Below are 19,230 nucleotides of genomic sequence, written 5' to 3'. Positions count from 1 at the left end.
AAGTCCAACTTTCTTCACACCTAGCTATGACTGTAACACTACATTCAGCACGCTCTCCTTTCCTGCTTCCTACGTACTTTATGAACAGTATGTTTTGTTTGTATAGCGTGCAAGAAACGATACTTTTCACTGCATCCAAATACATCTGGCAATAATAAATCCAATCATTTTCCATTTTCATTCCAATTTTATTTTCGCCTCTTTGTCATCCAACACATTGTTGCTGTCCTCCCTCATTTGCCTTTGCGTCCTCCAGCACATTGCCCCTCTCCATCACCACACCCAGTTAGCACCAGCTGCCGCCACGTGCAGCTGGGCAGCTACAATCACGTGGCCCAGAGCGCCGCCTGCCCAATGCGCAGGCGTAATCGGAGGGGGTGGTGCATGCGCGGTGGTGGCCCAGCAGCAGCAGGCGTCATGTCTCCGGCCCGGAGCTGGAGGCCGCGATCGCGGGGTCAGGCCCTGCGGGCAGGGATGTGACAGGTTGATGCTGGGAGGGAGGTAAACCCCAGACCTCATTCCGACGCCGTGTGCGGAGTTCTGCTTGTCATCGTCCGGAGAATGGCAGCACAGAAACGGAAAGCGGCCTCGAGCGCAGAGCCTGGGTGAGTGACCCGGCGAGAGAGAGAGAGAGAGCGAGGCGAAGGAGGGGGGGGGTTCGGGGAAACAAAATGAGAGCCCAGGCTCAGAGCTGGGCCGTGTGGGGGGGTTGGGCTGTGAGGGAAGGAGTCCGCACCTTCCCAGCTCAGTGGGTAACAGGCCTGTGGTTTGCAGCAGCTAGTGTTGCTGCGGACTGGCCGCCGCTCTGTTTCCCCGGCCGCTGAGGGGCTGCGAACCGGCGCCGCCATGTTGCGGTCAGTTTCCGCTTCCGTCCTCGCTATTTAACCCACAGCAGCGCCTCCCTATTAACTTAGCGTTCCCCACACTTGAAATCCATTGTATCGTCTGGTGCGAGCGAGACTTACTTGTAACCCTGAAACGATTTGGTCCTCCCATTTTGCTTTTGGGGTGTTAGCCGATGAAAACTGGGTGTTGTAGATATTGTTAAATCTCCCATTCAATCGCCTTGTTGAAATTTTCTACGCACATCTCTAAACGTAGCGAGATTTTGTGAAGTCCTGGAATTTTGATAGCAGCGGAGGAAGGTGGCTGATGACTAACCTTTTAAACAATTTTAAATTTGCATCTCAATCACGAACCGTGGCTTAAAGGACAGGAAAGGCATCTCAAAATTCCTGGCCACAGGTGGGATAGAGAGCCATGGATGGATGCAATATTGGTTTAAGAAACAATGAGGACAGACTATAGACAATCATAACACGATTACAGCATAGAGCAGGGCAGTATGCCAATTGTTCTGAGAACAACTCGGTCTCTTCCCTTGAACTGGTTGAAGTGGGCCTGCCTTTGAACACCTTTATCAAATCATTCACCTCTTCTTGGAGGACAGACTAGCCTGTCCCATGCATTTGTGTTTTGAGAACAGATAATGTTGATAATACTCAGTCCTGGAAGCATCTGTAGAGAGCATAGAGTTAATGTTTTGAGTCAAATATTACTTTAGAAATAATATATCCCAAGGTGCCACATTCAGTGCTGCACTGCAGTCGTATGCTGAGTAACAATGTTTCAGTCTGTTAGTCCACCAGCTGAAGTCTCTCAACACCAAGTTACAGTCCTACAGACCTGCAAGAAATACACTTTGAAGCTCTAGCATTTTGAGTCTGAAATGTGTTTATTTCTACCTAGGGCAGCTAAAGACATACTATGTAACTGAAGTATTTCGGCCCAGAGACCTTGTAAATACTTTCTACAAATCTCATGAATGCACCTAAAGTATGGTGGATGTAACACTCAAGCCACAGTCAGTATTTTTAATAAAGATTCACTATAAACTCCTTGCTTTTGTATTTGTCCCAAATCTTATACAGCCCAGGATCATGTTTACCTAATTAACCGGTTTCTCAATCTGCCTGCCATCTGCAAGCCTTTCTCCTGTACTCCCTTAGATTTAAAACCATTTATTTCATATCACCTTTCTTTGTTCTTTCTACCAAAATACATAATTTCTCACTTTTTTTGCATTAAATTTCATTTGTCTGCTCATTTCACCAACATATCTATGCTCTCTATATCCCTCACTTAACTTCAAATTCTATCTTGCAAATTTTGAAATTGGCCCTTAAATGCTCAAGTTTAAATCATTAACATAGATCAAGAAACAAGGCAGTCCTATTACCTGGTACTTGAGACACGCCACTATACTTTCCCCAGTCTGAAAAACAACCATTCATTGTTCATTCTGTCCACCTATCTCTGCTGCCATTGCCTGTTTCATTCCATGGGCTTTAGATTTGCTGGCGAACCTATTGCGTACGCTTTATCAGAAAGCTTTGGGAGGTCCACGTACACCTTATTGACTTTTTATGCCTTATTAAATAATTTATTTCCAATAACTTTCCCACCACCGTTTTTAGCCTGGACGTATCCTTGTACCATATTTTTAAATAAGGATGATAAGTCCTCTGCCACTGTCCCTGAATGGATGAAGAATTGGAAAATTATGACCAGAGGCTTTGCAATTTTCAGCCTCACTTGCCTTAGGATATTCAGATGCAGCTGATCTGGTCCTGATGTCTTATCAACCTTTCCAATATCTCCTCTATCAATTTTGCCTGTCCAGTATCTCCACTACATCCTCATTCACTTATGATTTTGACGGCATCCGGTTTTTTGGTAAAGATGGATGCAAAGTATTAATTTAGTACTTCAGTATGCTGTTTTCATGCATTCATCCATTTTTAGTTTCTGATTGGCCCCATTTGTCCTTTTACCATCCTTTTATTATTTACAGATCTGTAGGAGAATTTGGATTACCTTTTTATTTTAGATGCCAGTTTCTTATGTTTTCTCTTTGCATTTGGTTACATTTGTGATATTTAGTCATGGAAAAAATGCATGTGTGGATGCCAACCAGCAACAGCATAGGGATTCAAGAGGTGCTTGTAGCCTGCTTGTCGACATAGAATGGTTATTTAGCTGAAATGGCTGGTTATTACTTTGTCCCTTGAGACGTGGCCTTCAGGAAAGGAAGGGAGAAATGTGAATGGAAAGGTTAATTTCCATTATTGCAATTTTACATGATACCGTATGTTAACTTGGGAAGGGTGATTAACTTCAAAAGATTTCAAAATAGTTTACTATGCGTTGCTGGTATGAGATCATGCCTTGGCTTTCAGTGCCAAATATCTGAATTCTGTCATGTTAAACTAAACATTTACCAGTGGTATAATTTCAAATTTCCAACAGTAATGCCAAATTTTAGTATAATTTGTGCATTATACCCAGGGCCTTTTACCATAGTGAATCTGGTGCATGTCTCATGTTTTCTTTTAATATATTGCAGTTCAAAGTTTATTTACCAGTGCCACAAGTAGGCTTATATTAACACTGCAGTGAAGTTACTTTGAAAATCCCTTGGGGAGGGAGAATTTAGCATGGCCAATGCACCTAACTAGCTTGTCTTTCTGATGTGGGAGGGAACTAGAGCACCTGGAGAAAACCCATGCAAACACAGGGAGAATGTGCAGACTCTGCACAGACAGTGACCCAAGCCGGGAATTGAACCCGGGTCCCTGGCACTGAGGCAGCAGTGCTAACCACTATGCTGCCCAATGCAATAGAATTTTATGATCCAGTAGAGACTTCTTTTAAGAAGAAATTAATTTCCTGAATAACTAATGGATATAACCATAATCACGTTTTAAGAAAAATTAATATAGCTCAAACAACTAATGTACCAAACTAAAGAAAAGGCACATTTGTATTAACTAATTGATGCAATCAGGATATGTCATTTTGTATACATCATACCTGTGGCAGATGTGTGGCATTAAAAAAACAAGGCCAATGTTACTCCCAGCTCTACAGCAGGCTCACTTTTATTCCTGCCGCACTAGATCACAACTTCTTGTGCCCTTTGAAAGTTATTTCATTCAGGTGCAGTCTTCCACATCCTCCTTCCACCTGAAAGGCCTACTTCAGCGACTCCTTATTTTTTAACTTTCCCAATCCTTTTGGTTCTATCACCTTCCTTTCCATTAGAAAACCAATTTTCACAATCATCCTGCAGCAGCTGCTTTCTCTTTCTGTTCTACCTATCTCCCAGAGCAGCTGTACCTTACTGAGGATTGTGTACAGATGTGAAAAGTATCAGGTAATTTCAGTAGATTTCGCGTTGATTTTCACCCCCATGGCAACCATACTACACAGGCATTTCCCTGAGTTGGGGTTATGCTGGAGTTTTACCTCAAATCAAAGGAGACATTTTGAGACACAACTGTCTTGTACCATTATTGACCTGCTTTGTAGAGCAATTCGAGAATCTTTAGTTTAATTCTCTTATTTAGTACACTTCTAGTTATCTCATGTTTGCCGTAAATCCTCCATGTTTTTTTCCTTAATTACACCATTATAAGCAGCTATATTCTCATGAAAAATGGCAAAGAAGCAGAGGTATTGATAGCAAGTAGCCAGCACATATTCTGTGCAAGCACTTTTAAAGGAAAGTGTTAAAGGTTTCTGCCCTCTTCCCCCAACACCATCCCCACAGATCCTTTAAAAATGTACTGTAAAAGTCTGATTATGGAAGATGGTTACATCTTGGTGTCTTAAGTAACCTTTATCTATTTTGTTTGTCATAATATATTGCTCAGTTTTATTATTACTAGAATAATTGAAAAAAAACTGCCAACTAATAATCATAATTTGCCTAATAGGTCATCCCAGCAACAACGTGGCTCAGCAAGAGGTGGACCTTCAACCAAAAAACAACGTTTGGAAAAAAAGACATCACCTCAACTTAGAGGGTTCATAAAGCAGTCAGCTGTTCAGTCACATCGGGTGTCTACTAAAAAAGAAGCATCAAAGTTGCTTAGAGGAACTGTAACAGTGAACAGGTCATCAAAAAAAACTGCAAAACACAAGGAAAAAGCAACAAAGATGATCCTTAAAAAAAATGAAAGAGTGGCTCCTTCGAAGACAAAATCAACGAAACCTTTACTTAAAAAAGGTGCATTATTGAAGTCTTCCCATCAGACGAAAATTGTAGTTCCTCCAAAATCAAAGAGGCGATCTTGCAAAGCGCTGCCTGACAGGAAAACCACAAAAAAACAAAAGATCACCAAAACTGCATGTAAACCAATGCCAGCGAAGATTTCACAGAAGTTACTCCACCAGAGTAATAGAACTTCACAGTCACGACTTGCACAAAAAGATCTTCGTCTTTCCAAAGAGGTCACCTTTAAAAAACTTCCTTTAAAAACATCCTCAAAAGTTTGTTCTCAGAAAAAAGTTCCACAAAAGACAGGTAAATCATCTAAAACAAAATCTCTTCAAGCTGTTGGAAATTCTGTAAGAGCTACAGTAAACAAATCACATCCAAGTAAGAAAAATGTGAAAGTGCAGCCGAAGTCTGCGAAGATCATATCCAAAATGAAACCTGTAACTTCTCGGACCTCGAAGAAGCAGACTGTCAAAAAAGCAGTTAAATCTGTGACACGCAAGAGTAATCGTACTCGACAGATGACCTCGCATAAAGCTATTAAAACTCCAGTAAATAAAGTTTCTTCTAAGAAAATTTCTGTGAAAACACAAACTAGCACAAAATCTACAAAGAAGCTTCAACAAAAAAAGACACTGAGATTAAAATCTTCTTCTCTGAATCACCTTACAGATAAGGATAAGCTAGAGACTAATGCTGTAAGACCTCAAACTAGATATGCTCAAAAGCATGCAAAAGAAAATACTCAGCATGTAGTAACATCCAAGTTAAGATCCATGGCTAAGCAAATACCCAATCAAAGACTGACTAGATCATCTCAGAGACTCGAACTGAATTGTTTATCAACAAGATCATCCTCTTCCACCGTCAGCAAGCCCAGTATGTTGCCCAATCCAAGGAAGCAGCGAAAAAGGGCACTAAGTGATTTATGTTCCCAAACTCTTGAAAATAGTTTACCTATGCAAAAACTAATTAAAGTAGCAAATAAGCTTGGAGGAACTAAGCAAGCAAAAGTTATAAAAACTCCAAAAGAGAAGACTTCCAAAGCTGCAGGAGCAAAAGTCGATGGTAAACTTGGGAGGAAAGGTTCAGCAGCAAAAGTTACAGCTCCCAAAGAGAGAATTTCAAATATCTTAGATACAAAAGCATGTATTGCAGCTGAAAGAAAAGCTGATTTGGAGAAAGCCGAAAATACTCCTATTGAAAAGACTTTAGCAGCTTCAGGAACTCCTCGAGTAAAATCTAAATCCAGTAAGCCAGTTTCACAGGACCATTCTGAAACAAAAATCAGAAGAGGTACCTCGCATGCAATATTACAAAGAAATGTTAAAAAATTGGATGGTCAGGATCTGAAACTGGTCACTACAACAAATTGCAGTATCAAAGCTATTAAAGGAGAAAGTGGAGTGAAATCATCTGCTGCAAAGAAACAAAATAAAGCTCTGAATAATGCTCCACAAAATAAGAAAAAGTTAAATAATTTTGTGAAAGAGCATCAGCAAAAACAGTTTCGAGAAACTATTCATAAAGCTAATAATGCAATTTCCAGTCCAAAAGCAGGAATAGAGATACCATGTCTGCAATCTGATGATAATGCCAAGTGTAAGCGTCAAAGTATTCTTGAGCTGTGTGAAGAAATTGCAGAAGAGATAGCTTCTGACACTCTTGACCTTTCAGTGAAAAAAGAGCCTGCAAAGATAGAAGATGCAAGTATCCAAAAAGAACCAGAAGCCATAATATCTGAACCTATTGAGAAAACAAAGCGGACAAAGCCAATTTATTCCAGCCTAAACAGATTCCAGTTTTCAGGACAAAAATGTGCAAAACGTAAACTAATTGAACATCATAAGTACATAACTACAAGATATGGTTTACAAAAAGGAAATAGTTGGACTAGAATTAGGCAAACTAAAACTGATCAGAAAAAACTAATTACCATCAATTCCACCCATAACAAGTTTAGAAATTTGCAGGTTAGGCAAGCAGTTTCACAAGTAGTGGTTCGAACAATTAGAAAGGTGGAGAAAACACAATTGCCAAATGGGGTGCCTGTCCAGACCAAAGAAAAAAGTATCACGTATGCGCAACAGAAATTGAAAGCTGTTCCTTCTCAACTTGAAGTTGGGAAATCCACCAATAATGATCGAAAGTCATTTGAAAACAGTGCAAATGAAGAAATAAAACTAGCAAAATCATTTGACAGCAAAGAAGAAGACGCAGAGATGATAAAAATGGAAACTGAATCTGAAGCTGATGAGGTATTTTTGTATTTCAATTAAATATATACTTGTTTTGATAACATGGTATAGCAGAGCTTACTAATATAAACGTACAATTTAGTTAAGTCACGGAGCCTGTCTGTGACAGCTTCCGGGCAGTCCTATTTTCTCCTTCAGCCACTAATCTGATCTAACTTATTATTCAATGTTGGCATGATCTCTCTTTCAATTACTTACACCAGTGATCCATTCCTTAGACCAAACCTCTGGACTCTGGAACTACAGAATACTGAGAATTTATTTATTTTTAAGCAAGTGTTGAGTTTCATTTTTTCAGATTTTTGATTATCATTGAAGATTTTAAATGATAAGATTTAAATAAAAGTATTAGTTTCAGAATCACAGAATTGTTATAGTGCAGGAGGCAGCAATTTGGTTTATCCTGTCTACAACAGCTCTCTGAGCAACTCACCTAGTTCCATTCTCCTGCCGTCTCCCCATAATCCTGCACATCCTTTTCAAGTAACAGTCTAGTTTCCTCTTTAATTCTCCAATTGAACTTGACTCCATTCACTCTCAGGCAGTGCATTGCAGAAATAAGAGCTAGGAACATGCCGCCTAACGCTTTGACCCTGCTCCGCCATTCAATAAGATCATGGATGAACTTTTTGTGGTACCTAACCACTTGGTGTGAAAACCGTTTTCCTTGTATCACAATTGCTTCTTTAACCAGTTACTTGAAATTTGTACTCCCTTGTTTTCAATTTTTTCATAGTTTCCCCGTATGTATTCTGCCCAGGCCCTTCATGATTTTGAATGCATCTGTCAAATCTCGTCCCAACTTTTACTCTTAAAAGCAGCCTTAACTTCCCCAGCCTATCTTCATAACTCGTATTCTTCATCCCAGGAATTATTCTTGTGAATCTTTTCTGCACTCTCCAATGTCTTCACATCTTTCCCATGGTGTGGGCCCAGAACTCTGCAATGTTCTGAGGCTGAACAGATGACTTACACAAGTTCAACATAACCTCCTTGCTCTTGCACACTATGCCCCTACTAATTTCTAGGATACTCTCTGCTTTATTAACTACTCCCTCAATCTGCCCTGCCACCTTCAATGACTTAAGTACATGTACACCCAAATCTCTCTGCTCCTGCACCCCTTCAAAATTGTACCTCTATCTCCATGTTCTTTCTACCAACATGGATCACTGCACATTTCTCTACCTGTTTGCCCATTCCACCAACTTGTTTCCTTACTTTTGACATTCTACACTATATGGTTCAGTGCTTTTGAATTTTGTATCACTGGCAAATTTTGAAATTGTGCCCTGTACAATGAGGTCTAGGACGTGACTATATATCAGGAATAGCAAGGATCCCAACGTTGATCTCTGGGGCACTCCATACAAACCTTCCAATAGACATCCATAAACTACTACATTGTCTTTTCCTGCCGTTCAGCCAATTCTATATCTATGTTAATCATTTTAAGTACTCTAGGATTTGTTCACTTCCCTGTGTAATTTCCTTGCAGATTTGTTCCTCTGTAACACTCGTGCTATTTGGTGATTTTAGACTAGGCCAAGTAATGTAATTGCACCTTTTTTCTTTGCTCTGGCCAAGTAGGTTCCTATCATTCCTGAGTACCTTGTGTCCAGGAAGATTTAACACCCAGTTCTGCCCTTTTTTGAGTCAGGTCTCTGTAATACCACAACAACATATTCCTGCATAGCAATCTTATTTACTACGCCTCATACATCCACGTACATGGTCAGTAACCCTGATATAGAATCTTAATTTCTTCTTTACTCTGACTCCACCTATTAACTTACTGTTCTCTACCCTAGTTCTCTTTCCCAATATTTTAAGCGCCTTGTTATTGCTATCTGATATATCGTGGTCCTGACACCTCTGTCAAATTAGCTTGTTTGCTTTCTGTACATATTTTGGCATGAATTTGACATCAGCTCAGATGCTGTGTCTTGTTTAGAGTTCTTCAACCTGATTGGTTTAAGGCGATGCATGGCTCTTTGCCTGTTTGCACAGCTCCCAGTGAATCAAAATAAGTATTTAATCTCAGCTAATTCAAGTGCAATATAGGAAGTCCAATGAACAGTTAGGATTGATGGTTCACTGCTGACTAAAATCTGACACAATATTTCATTAAATTTTATGTGATCTTATTTGTTTAAGTTGCCACCTTTTGAGATATAGTAAACCTGATTCCCAAATTCCTCTACTGCTTCATATCATTCAATCATTCTCTCATTTGAAATTAATTATAACTGTTATCATGACTGTACCAATTCTTGCACTGCATTCCATTTGCCACTTATTTTCCCATTCCACCATCTCACTAATAATCCTTTGTAATTTCCTGTAGAGCTCAGTAGTGTGCAATGCCTTCTATTTTAGCATCATCTGCAAATTTGGGCAGCCTTCTCTTTGATCGTATGTCTAATTCATGGATGTACAAAATGAATAGAAGCTGTCCCAAAATAGAACCCTGTCTAATACTGAACTGACTTTTGCCTACCCCTGAGAAACTGTGCTTAACCCTTCTCTTGTAACTTTTTAGTTCAATGTTCTGCCTTTTTCTAATTCTATACCTATTAATCTTCAAGAGTGTTCTCTGTAATATTGTAAAAGCTTTTCTGACAGTCCATGTTCTCTCTCACCCTGCTTTTCACGCATCGATCATATATCATCTCAAAGAATTCCTAAATCATCTTTCTGAAATCAAAGGTGTTGATTTGTTTTCTTCATGTAGGTGTTTCATATTTTATCATTTTGCTCATATCTGAAGCTATCGGGTTTTCCCTTTCTGTCCAAGCTTTAGCTGTTTTCCTTCCTTGAAAGTTGCCAATTTAACTTCCCTGCTTTATTCCATTTACTCTTCGCCTGTTTATAATCCGGTTTTCCAGTGCAGTACATTAGCTCCCTGCCTGTTCAAATGTAGCCCATCATTGCAGAGCAGCTTTTGAGAATGGTGAAAAGTTGAAACACTTCTAACAAAATTCCTTTTAAGTTATGAGTTTGAACTCACTAATGTCCCCTATTTTAGCAAACAGCAGAGGAAGTAATCTGGAAGTAACGTTTGTAACCAGTGCTTCTCGAAGAGTTCTGCTCCTAAACCTACATCCTAAACACCTTTTGCAAGACATCAGACATTTTGCTAGAATATTTCTTAACATAGCAATCATGAGGCAACAAAACATTGTAGAGCTCTGAATAGACTGCAAAAGCTAGTACCCATCTCTTTATCAAGCCTCACGTTAATGCATTCCTAACCCCCTTGAGCTATTTTGTTTTTGGTGCTGTAATGTATTTGATGGTCCTGGCTAGAGTTCTAATCTTCCCTATAGGAAACCAGTGCTTCAAACATGTTGGAGAGAATATGCTGGAATGCGTTCCTCTTTGCTTTTCCTGTGCTGTGAGTAATCACCTCTACTTTCACCCAATGCGAGTTCTCAATCTCTCTACTTCCTAACAAATTCTTGCTCTAGAAACTTTAAAATTTCATGCGGACATGAGCTCAGAAGCTTCAGGTGACAACATGTCTTGCAGATGTGCTTGTCCAAGTAGGTGTCTGCTCCTTGAGATTCCTGCATCATGCTGGAACCATACATCACTATCTCCCTGGGCTGTAACTCTTGATGTAATGTGAACTAAGTTATGGTCAGGTTATAATTTTATACTCTTCAGTTTGTCACACAGGATCCTACTACCCCATTCATCACCACATACTAAGTTTGATTTTGTTTAAATTTTTTTCAACTCATTCTCCTTGTTTTTGTATTAAATATGTATTATGCTTGTATTATTAAGGGAGCAGCATTATTGATGTTTTAAATTGGCCTAAATATGAAATGCATTCCACTGGAGTTCTAACATCTGATTGATTTAAAGTGAAATTAGTTGCACACGTGTTATGAGCTGCTGTGGGCAATCAGCAATAATGCCTGGATCAGCCTTTTTGTAACATGCAGCTGGGACATTACCCACTTGTAAATTGAAGAATTCAGCTTTGGTCACTTGTGTAGCTCCTGTCATTACTTTTCTGCCTTGCAAGCGCTCTTGAAATTTCCCATTTTTGTGCCTGGCTGAATGTTTGAAATCATAGTACAGAAGGGACCATTTCTGCAAATCTCTCATGTAATTTTGTACAAGGGAAACAAAAAGAAGAAACTCAGTCCTTTTACCTGACTTTAGCTATCACCACATGAACGGCAGTGGTTCAAGAAGACAGGTCACCACCACCTACTCGAGGACAATTAAGGGTGAGCAGGAATGAGCACCTCGCCAGTGTGCTCTCATCCCATAAACAAATTTTAAAAAATCAGCCAGATGGATAAAATTACAACATGGTATTTTCCATATTTGATTTTTGTTAGGCAGTCAATTGTTTTATATTATTTTTAACCCTATCTTTAACCTGTTTAGCACTTCTAAAATTATTTTGTTTATTGCAGTCATAGAGACTTGGGTATTTGAAAAATAATATCAAGGACATGAAGTTTTCTTTTTTCATTAACTGCACCAATTTATACCATGTAATTTTATTTGTTTTCAAGAAACTCGGCCAATACATCTTGAACTTTAGGTTATTTGTTTCAGTGGCATTCCTTGATAACATATTTGAGGCCTCTGTTAGTGAATTTAGCAAACGTAGTTCTGTTACTTTATGTCTACAAGAAGCTCGAGTTAAACTGCTATAATCAAATACAGCCAGTGGAATGAAGGTACTTTCATTACCATCTCAGACTGGATAAATGATAGTTGAAGGCCATTGCATGAATTTGTCTCATTTCAAAATGTCCTGTATATGTTTAAAATCTGTGCCTCTTTTGTGACTATCTGTGTCATGTATATGTATCTTTTAAAAAATGAACAATTTTAGTGATTGCATGGTCTTTTGTTTCTTCTAACCTCTGTGGATATACTCAACCTGCTAAGCTCAAGGGTAATTAGGGATGGGGAATAATGCTGGCTATGAATGAATTTGAAAAAATCTCTTCCCTCGGGTGGAATATTAGACTTACAAGACTTTGGCAAAACAACTCCAAGTAACAGCAACTTACCTATTTAGATTACTGTAGTGTAGTTGAGCAGTGGCCTGAACAGAATAGCATTGTTTAAACACGTTCGCCGTTGCGACTTAAATATAGGGTGGAACTTCTGCACTCTGCACAGAGCACTGGCTGAGGTGAGAAAACTGGCACGCAGCTATACAGCCAAGTTTCTGTCAATTTTCTGCACACAGACAAGCGGGGGGTGTGGTTTTGCTGTCACGTTGGCGCGGTCCATTGAGGAGGACGGACAAGTATTGTTTAAATGCAGATTAGAGCCTCTTGGGTTAAAACAATATTTTTCCTCCACTGTGGACGACCCCGCCCCACCCCGGACAAGCATTGGGCAAACCAATCCCTAAACCACAAACACTGGATCTGTACTTAATTTTGTATCCCTGACAGGTTCCCCTTAGCTCCTTCACATTTTTAAATACCTGTTGTAAACCTTGCTGGCATGAGGAATATATGCAGAGGCAGCATGGTGGCACAGTGGTTAGCACTGCTACCTCACAGCGCTAGGGACCCAACTCCAATTCTGGCTTTGGGACTCTGAAGTTTGCATGTTCTCCCCATGCCTGTATGGGATTCCTCTGGGTGTTTCAGTTTCCTCCCACAGTCCAAAGATGTGCGGGTTAGATTGATTGGCCAGATTTAAATCGATCCTAGTATCGGGATTAGCAGGGTAAATATGTGCAGTTAGGGGAATAGGGCCTGGGTGGGATTGCGGTTGGTGTAGACTCAATGAAATCGCAGAATGGCCTCCTTCTGCATTCTACAGATTCTATGATTCTAAGCTCTTTAAGTGTATGTTAATTTCCAGCAGGGGAGGGGGAGAATCAAAGATGATCCCCACTGAGATTCCTCGTTCCTGTGGCCTTAAGATTTTCCACTGGTGCCAGTATTTTTGCCCACGGTAACACAAGCAGAAATCTCTCCCTCCAGGTGGAATGTGTCCCAAACTTTAGAGCACCCATATGTATTGACACTGGAGTACGACCAGTATATTTCCTTGACTGACATTATCAGATGGTTACATTATTTAAAAACACTTGATTTTGAATTGTATATGTTGTATTTCTAAAATGATGCACTGCATTAAGGGATTGCTAAATGGGTAAAGTTAGATTTGCATAATTGTTTTTAATTTTCTTCATTTGCTATCAGTCCACCTGAAAGAGATTTGTGTTTTCTTCAGAGTTTTACATTACATTTGGAGTCCAGCCCTGAATGTAGCCCAGAAAAAGGGTGCACAGTGTTACCGCTGAAAACAGTTAAGAAGCAATTGGAAAATGGGTCAGAAGGTATGGTGGAACAAATTATGCTTTCGGCAATGCCAGGAAATATATGGATTATGGAGCTAACTTTTTTAAAAAAGTGGGTGACAAGAAAACCCAGTTTTTTTTTTAGTATATGCTGACTTGCTTTTCTGTGAAAGTAATGCATTTTTGACACACAACTTTTTAAAACAAAAAGCTTTGTCACCAAACTCCTAAATTAGAAAAAGTGTCATTAGGTGCCCAATGTCCACCTCAGAAAACGTGCCTACTCCACCAGTATTACTTTTTTCATTTCCACACTAGTCATATCTGAGCTTGGCAGTTGATGTTAGTCTGTGTACTGTGGCTGTCAATCTATAGAAATTGAATTGGAATTTACTGCACTCATTTTACACAATACCATTTCGGGTGGCAAAGTTTTTTCTGACAGATCAGATGGGTTGAATTCAAATTCTTTCCTAATGAACTGCGCCACCCCCATATTCCACCAGTGAGATTATTTGTGTTACTGCCAAAACATTTCTGTGACTCCAACGACCAACTCCCCAAAAAAACACATGCATAAGCTGCATAGACCTTTCACACCTAGTAGTTTAATCAAAGTAATTGCCATTTCTGCTTCCCTGCCACAATCCTTAATTTGAGCAGGCTATTTGAAAACAATTTTAGGAGTAATTTTGTCATGAACTATTAAACTTTATACCCATACTGTGTATAATTATATTTTACCTTCAGAACTAATTTTCATTTCATTAGAAGTTCTGTTTAGTTTAAATATGTTTTCTTTATTGAATAACATTATAGGATCATTACTGAAGGAAACTGTACGGACTCTCTTCAGTAATCCAGATTCATCGAAGATGATTAATGAAAGGTATTTGTTATGGTTTTTGAATAGTCGTGATAGAACCATTCCCTGAACAATTTGAATAAGTAAATGTTATGGATAACCACTTATTGAACCATTTGGCATTGTAACTGGTACAGCAGGATGAAGTAATTGTGTACACGCAGGACATGCTGCTAACTACTAAATTGTGTTTACTTATTATGAAGTATTAGCCTTGGCTTAGTAGTAGCACTCAACTCAGAATGTCATTGGTTCAGTAATACTCTGGATATTGTACTTAACTTGCTATCTGTCAACTTGGAATTTGAACGCTGAAGGAAACAATCTTTCAAGATATGTTTGAAGTGTCTCAAATTTTCTTGTCACGTTTTGAAGATGAAAGTAGCATATTGCTAGCCCAAATAAGAAAACTACATGTTTATTGAAAGTGGAATAAACCATGGAGACAACATTTTTCATGATTTGGGATTTTTGTTCTTTTGTTGGATTGAACTACTTTTCCTCCGAGATGCTTAAAATTAAGTAAGGACGCCACGCAGTTGTCAACATTAATAAAGCCAACTGTTGGGAATATTACACCACATCTTATTAGTTAATGGCAAGTTACATCTATTGAGTTAAGTAAATTTGGTCATAATCTTATTTGAATGAGTGCACAGTTAATAGATTTGTAGCTGGTCTTATCCTGTTGGGTGTTTTCTTAGTTCAAAGAAGCATGGGCTGTGATATATTATTGGATCATTATCCCAGGCACAACCCTACATTTAAGATATTCAGATTGCTTATGGGGGTGACTAAAAGCTATTCCCAGGAAATATTTGGAGGCAAAATCCTAAACATCCAACAGTACAAAAGAGCAAAGTATTGAAAAGATAAAGGATTATATGGAGCAGAAACATTCGCATTGGCCAGTTGGCTCAAATTTTTTTTTTGTATGCTGTAGGCACATAGTAAAACTAAAAAGTGTCCCCAGTCTTTCAAGAGGAATAGTCCTGTTTATGTAGATGAAATGTGCTATATGAATGATTTCATTTGCCAGAATTGAAGACCATGGGTTTGTTGTAGTCATTATTCTGTACAAGCTTTGATGTCACCCCTTTCTATCAGTTTTGATCAATTAACACAATTCATGGAAATTATTACAACCATGGTAAAGAGCAGTGAGTCACAATGCTTGGGTTCAGAGTAACTGCTGACACGCCAACAGCATGCAGTTCAGCATTCATTCAAAACAAGCTTTTTAAATTTCCACATCTTGCCTAGTTCTTACAACCAGACTGCTGTCGTTTTTTTGAACTAAGCGGCTTCCGTTTCCCCTGTAATTGTGTGCTTATGCTATTCATTTCATTTTAAGAAAATTTATTTAAAATCATCCCTTGTCCCCCTGTCATCAGTGTATACAATTTACAACACACAGCATCACATTCATTTATCTAGTTGAACACTTGAGTAGATTTATTTGGAATCAGAAGTGGTAGTTAAGAAGTTTTATAAAATAAAATGGAACTGTTGTTATATTGTCATCCCTCATCTCTGTGTTCTTGATTTATTACTTAAGCCGTGCATCCTCTGCGTTGTTTAAATATAGGTGTCAGTTTCCAGAGGGTTCCTTGTCATCTCACACTGTTGACAGAAGGCAGATCCAGCTGAATGTGCATAGCTTGATTTGAAAGCATTATTAAATGTAGGATTGTAATTAGGCATTTTTGTCTTTTATTCATTATTAGATCCCTTGCCAGTAGCTATTGGGGAATAGAATCAAAGCACATTTAAATGTAAATACTGTATTTCTAGTAGTTCCAGTGATTTTTCCTGTATAATGTAAATGTTAGCTTTGATTGTTTAAAAAAAAACAATTTCTCAAACTATGTCACCTTTTATTCTTTCAAAGTGTATCTTTGTCTAATCAGCCGACCGTAGCGAAAAACACTGGAGATCCACCTGAACCTTCTGTACAGAAAGAAATCAAACCAATTACCAATGCAGAAGGAAGTGGGCTTCAACAACCAAACAGTGTAAGTGTAGACCCAAATCAAATGCAATAAACCATTGCTTTTTATAAGCCCTGTTTTTGAGTGGGTCTGTTCTTAAACTTTTTACTTTTGAAACATTCTTTTGCTCAACGTGTGAATTGTATCTCTAATCACTATATTATTTCCAGTCTCTACTCAACTTGCAACCAATGTGTAATTTATACAGTGGTGCATTTAGAGTCCCTCCAACTCCTTGCCATTACCTTGATACTTCAGATTGAACTGTATCAGAATTGGACTTAGCTTAATTGAATATGCTGGTGCTTAAGTTGCATTTTTAGTTGGGTCCAAATCAATAACCAGTCTGGCTTAAAACAGTAACAAAGTTAAAGGAATCAATCAAAGACTTCTCTTTACATCTGGAGCCATGACTTTCACAGGTAGAAATTAACTTGGTAAGAGGTCAGTTAGCTCATTCAGAAGAACTGATATGTTCCATAATTTTATGTAAACTGACTTTTTGCACTAAATTGCACAAATCTAGGTTTCTTTTATCTAATGATTTGGGGGGTGGGGGGTAGTAGATTTGGGAGTAAGGTAATTTGTGAAATATGTTTTGTACAAAATGGCCTGGTGTCAATACAGAATGAGACAAATAGGAAGATAAAAACTGGGATAACACTTTATAACATGTTACTTTCAGTGCATGAAAAGAAAGATAGACTTGCATTTATTCAGTACCTTTCATAACGCTAGGATGTCCCAAAGCACTTGTAGGCAGTTGGGCACTTTTGAAATGTAGTCACTGTTGCAATGTTGAAATAATATAGAGAAATTAAATGGAATTCTGGATGCAAAATTGAACTAAAGTGTATATAATTAAGTGTGTGTATATATCTTTGCAGGATGCTGGACAGAAAAGGATTGGAGCCATTTCTTGCACTACATGTGGAATGTTGTATGCAGCTTCTATTCCAGAAGATGAAGCCCAGCACTTTCAGTTTCACAAACGTTTTATTAGTGCTGTAAAATATGTGGTAAGCCAATAGTGTCTTGCAGTCCAAAGATTTTTGCATATCAAATGATGTTTAGTTGTATAAGTGGTGTTGATTTAACCTTAATAATGAAATGAATTATAGTTAAGTTACTTCTCAGTTGCCATTCAAAAACACACCTTGATGTAAAGCAATGAGCGCTGCAGCTGTAACAGGATAGATTGAGTGAAGACTTGTAGCTGACAGTGTGATTTTTAAAATTATACACAAATATATTAGTGTGAAATATTTTTAAAACAAGTGTGTTTTTTGCGGGGGTGGGGGAAACCTCCAACTAGCACTTTTCTCTTTTGCCCTCCCCATTACCAAGTTACTTTAAATCGTTATTCAGGCTGTTGGGGTTAGAATCATAGAACCCTACAGTGCAGAAAGAGGCCCTTCGGTCCATCGAGCCTGCACTTAACACAATCCCACCCAGGCCCTACCCCCATATCCCTACATATTATACCCACTAATCCCTCTAACCTCCGCTACCCTGGACACTAAGGGGCAATTTCTTAGCAATGCCAGTCAACCTAACCCATACATCTTTGGACTGTGGGAGGAAACCGGAGTACCTGCAGGAAACCCACACAGATACGAGGAGAATGTGCACAGACAGTGACCCAAGCCGAGAATCGAACCCAGGACCCTAGAGCTGTGAAGCAGCAGTGCTAACCACTGTGCTGTGCATGGTTGTGTTTTCACTTTAGTGGAGAGTGTGACCCATGAAATATACTGGCAATATACTGGTCAATGTTTTTTGCTAAATTATTTCCAATGGTTTGTGGGTGATTTCTACCACAATTTTTTTTTCCAGATCAATAGGTATGAAAATGCATGATTCCAAACACTAAAGCTAATGTTTCACACTCAGTGTTGGAGTCGTTGGATTGCAGTGACCCATGCAATCTCAAAGCCCCACTGGCCAACTCATTAGCTAACTGCTAGATTACGTTCTCTGAGCTGTCATGTTTTTATAATGCTATAAAAGCACCAATCACCTTTAAGGGATTGGGTAAACACATGCATTTATGTATTTAGATCAGGCACATAACCTACAAAGAAACAGCAACAGAGCTGTGTGCGTTGTGTCCTGCCAACAGGCCAAAGTGAAACTAAGTGTGGGTCTCATGATTTGCTTCCCTTCTAATGGTGGCATGCTGCTATCTTTTAAAGTCATTGCAACATCCCCTTTTCTTTTTAAAGATATTCCACCTTCCCCCACCATCCCTTTCAATGAAATAAAGCTATTTACAACTCATGTTTAGTTACCGCTAGATATAGAACTGATGAGTCTCGAGTGCCTAAAGCAATAAAGGTAATCTGCTGATACGCCCAAATCTTGTAATGGTAACCTTATATGTCAGTTTCTTTAATTGCTCACAGTGATGTGCAGGATTGTTATTCTAGAATTTTGTTCCTGGTCGTATTCCTGGTTATCCTAGATGCAGTAAGACTCTGCGGTGGTTGAGGAGCTGGAATGGATCTGATTTGTCCTCATTTATGGCTCACCATTGCACCTTTGTGTAATGATTTCATAGGACATTTGAATGCAAGACAAAATCTTTGAGTCTTTTTTTAAGCAACACTCAAGTTCTGTGCTGTCAAACAACTTTTTCAATGTCACTGTTCATTGTTGCCAATAGACTTTCTCTTTTGTGAGTCTTCTTGTCCATCAGTCTGCGTCCATTTGTGAATGATAAAGTTGCTGAAGAACATCAGATTGCAAAGATTCTG

At 38.9% G+C, this 19,230-nt stretch overlaps 1 protein-coding gene across 1 annotated transcript in view; it reads left to right on the top strand.

Annotated features, from left to right (window-relative positions):
* The first annotated feature begins 204 nt into the window (after window positions 1-204).
* The window catches only part of LOC145346693 (uncharacterized), a 33,994-nt gene continuing 14,968 nt past the window's right edge, over window positions 205-19,230 (top strand). The window contains exons 1-6 of the mRNA XM_080194297.1: window positions 205-605; window positions 4,779-7,320; window positions 13,552-13,657; window positions 14,438-14,507; window positions 16,375-16,498; window positions 17,362-17,493. Of these exons, the coding sequence (XP_080050423.1) occupies window positions 562-605; window positions 4,779-7,320; window positions 13,552-13,657; window positions 14,438-14,507; window positions 16,375-16,498; window positions 17,362-17,493 (3,018 nt within the window). The 5' untranslated portion in view covers window positions 205-561. The remainder of the gene's footprint in view (window positions 606-4,778; window positions 7,321-13,551; window positions 13,658-14,437; window positions 14,508-16,374; window positions 16,499-17,361; window positions 17,494-19,230) is intronic.

The sequence above is a fragment of the Carcharhinus amblyrhynchos genome, chromosome 8 (assembly GCF_965287045.1).
Source record: "Carcharhinus amblyrhynchos chromosome 8, sCarAmb.v2.hapA, whole genome shotgun sequence".
Classification (NCBI taxonomy): Eukaryota; Metazoa; Chordata; class Chondrichthyes; order Carcharhiniformes; family Carcharhinidae; genus Carcharhinus; species Carcharhinus amblyrhynchos.
The sequence above is the reverse complement of the archived record's forward strand: the minus strand, read 5'-3'. Positions and strand labels throughout refer to the sequence as shown.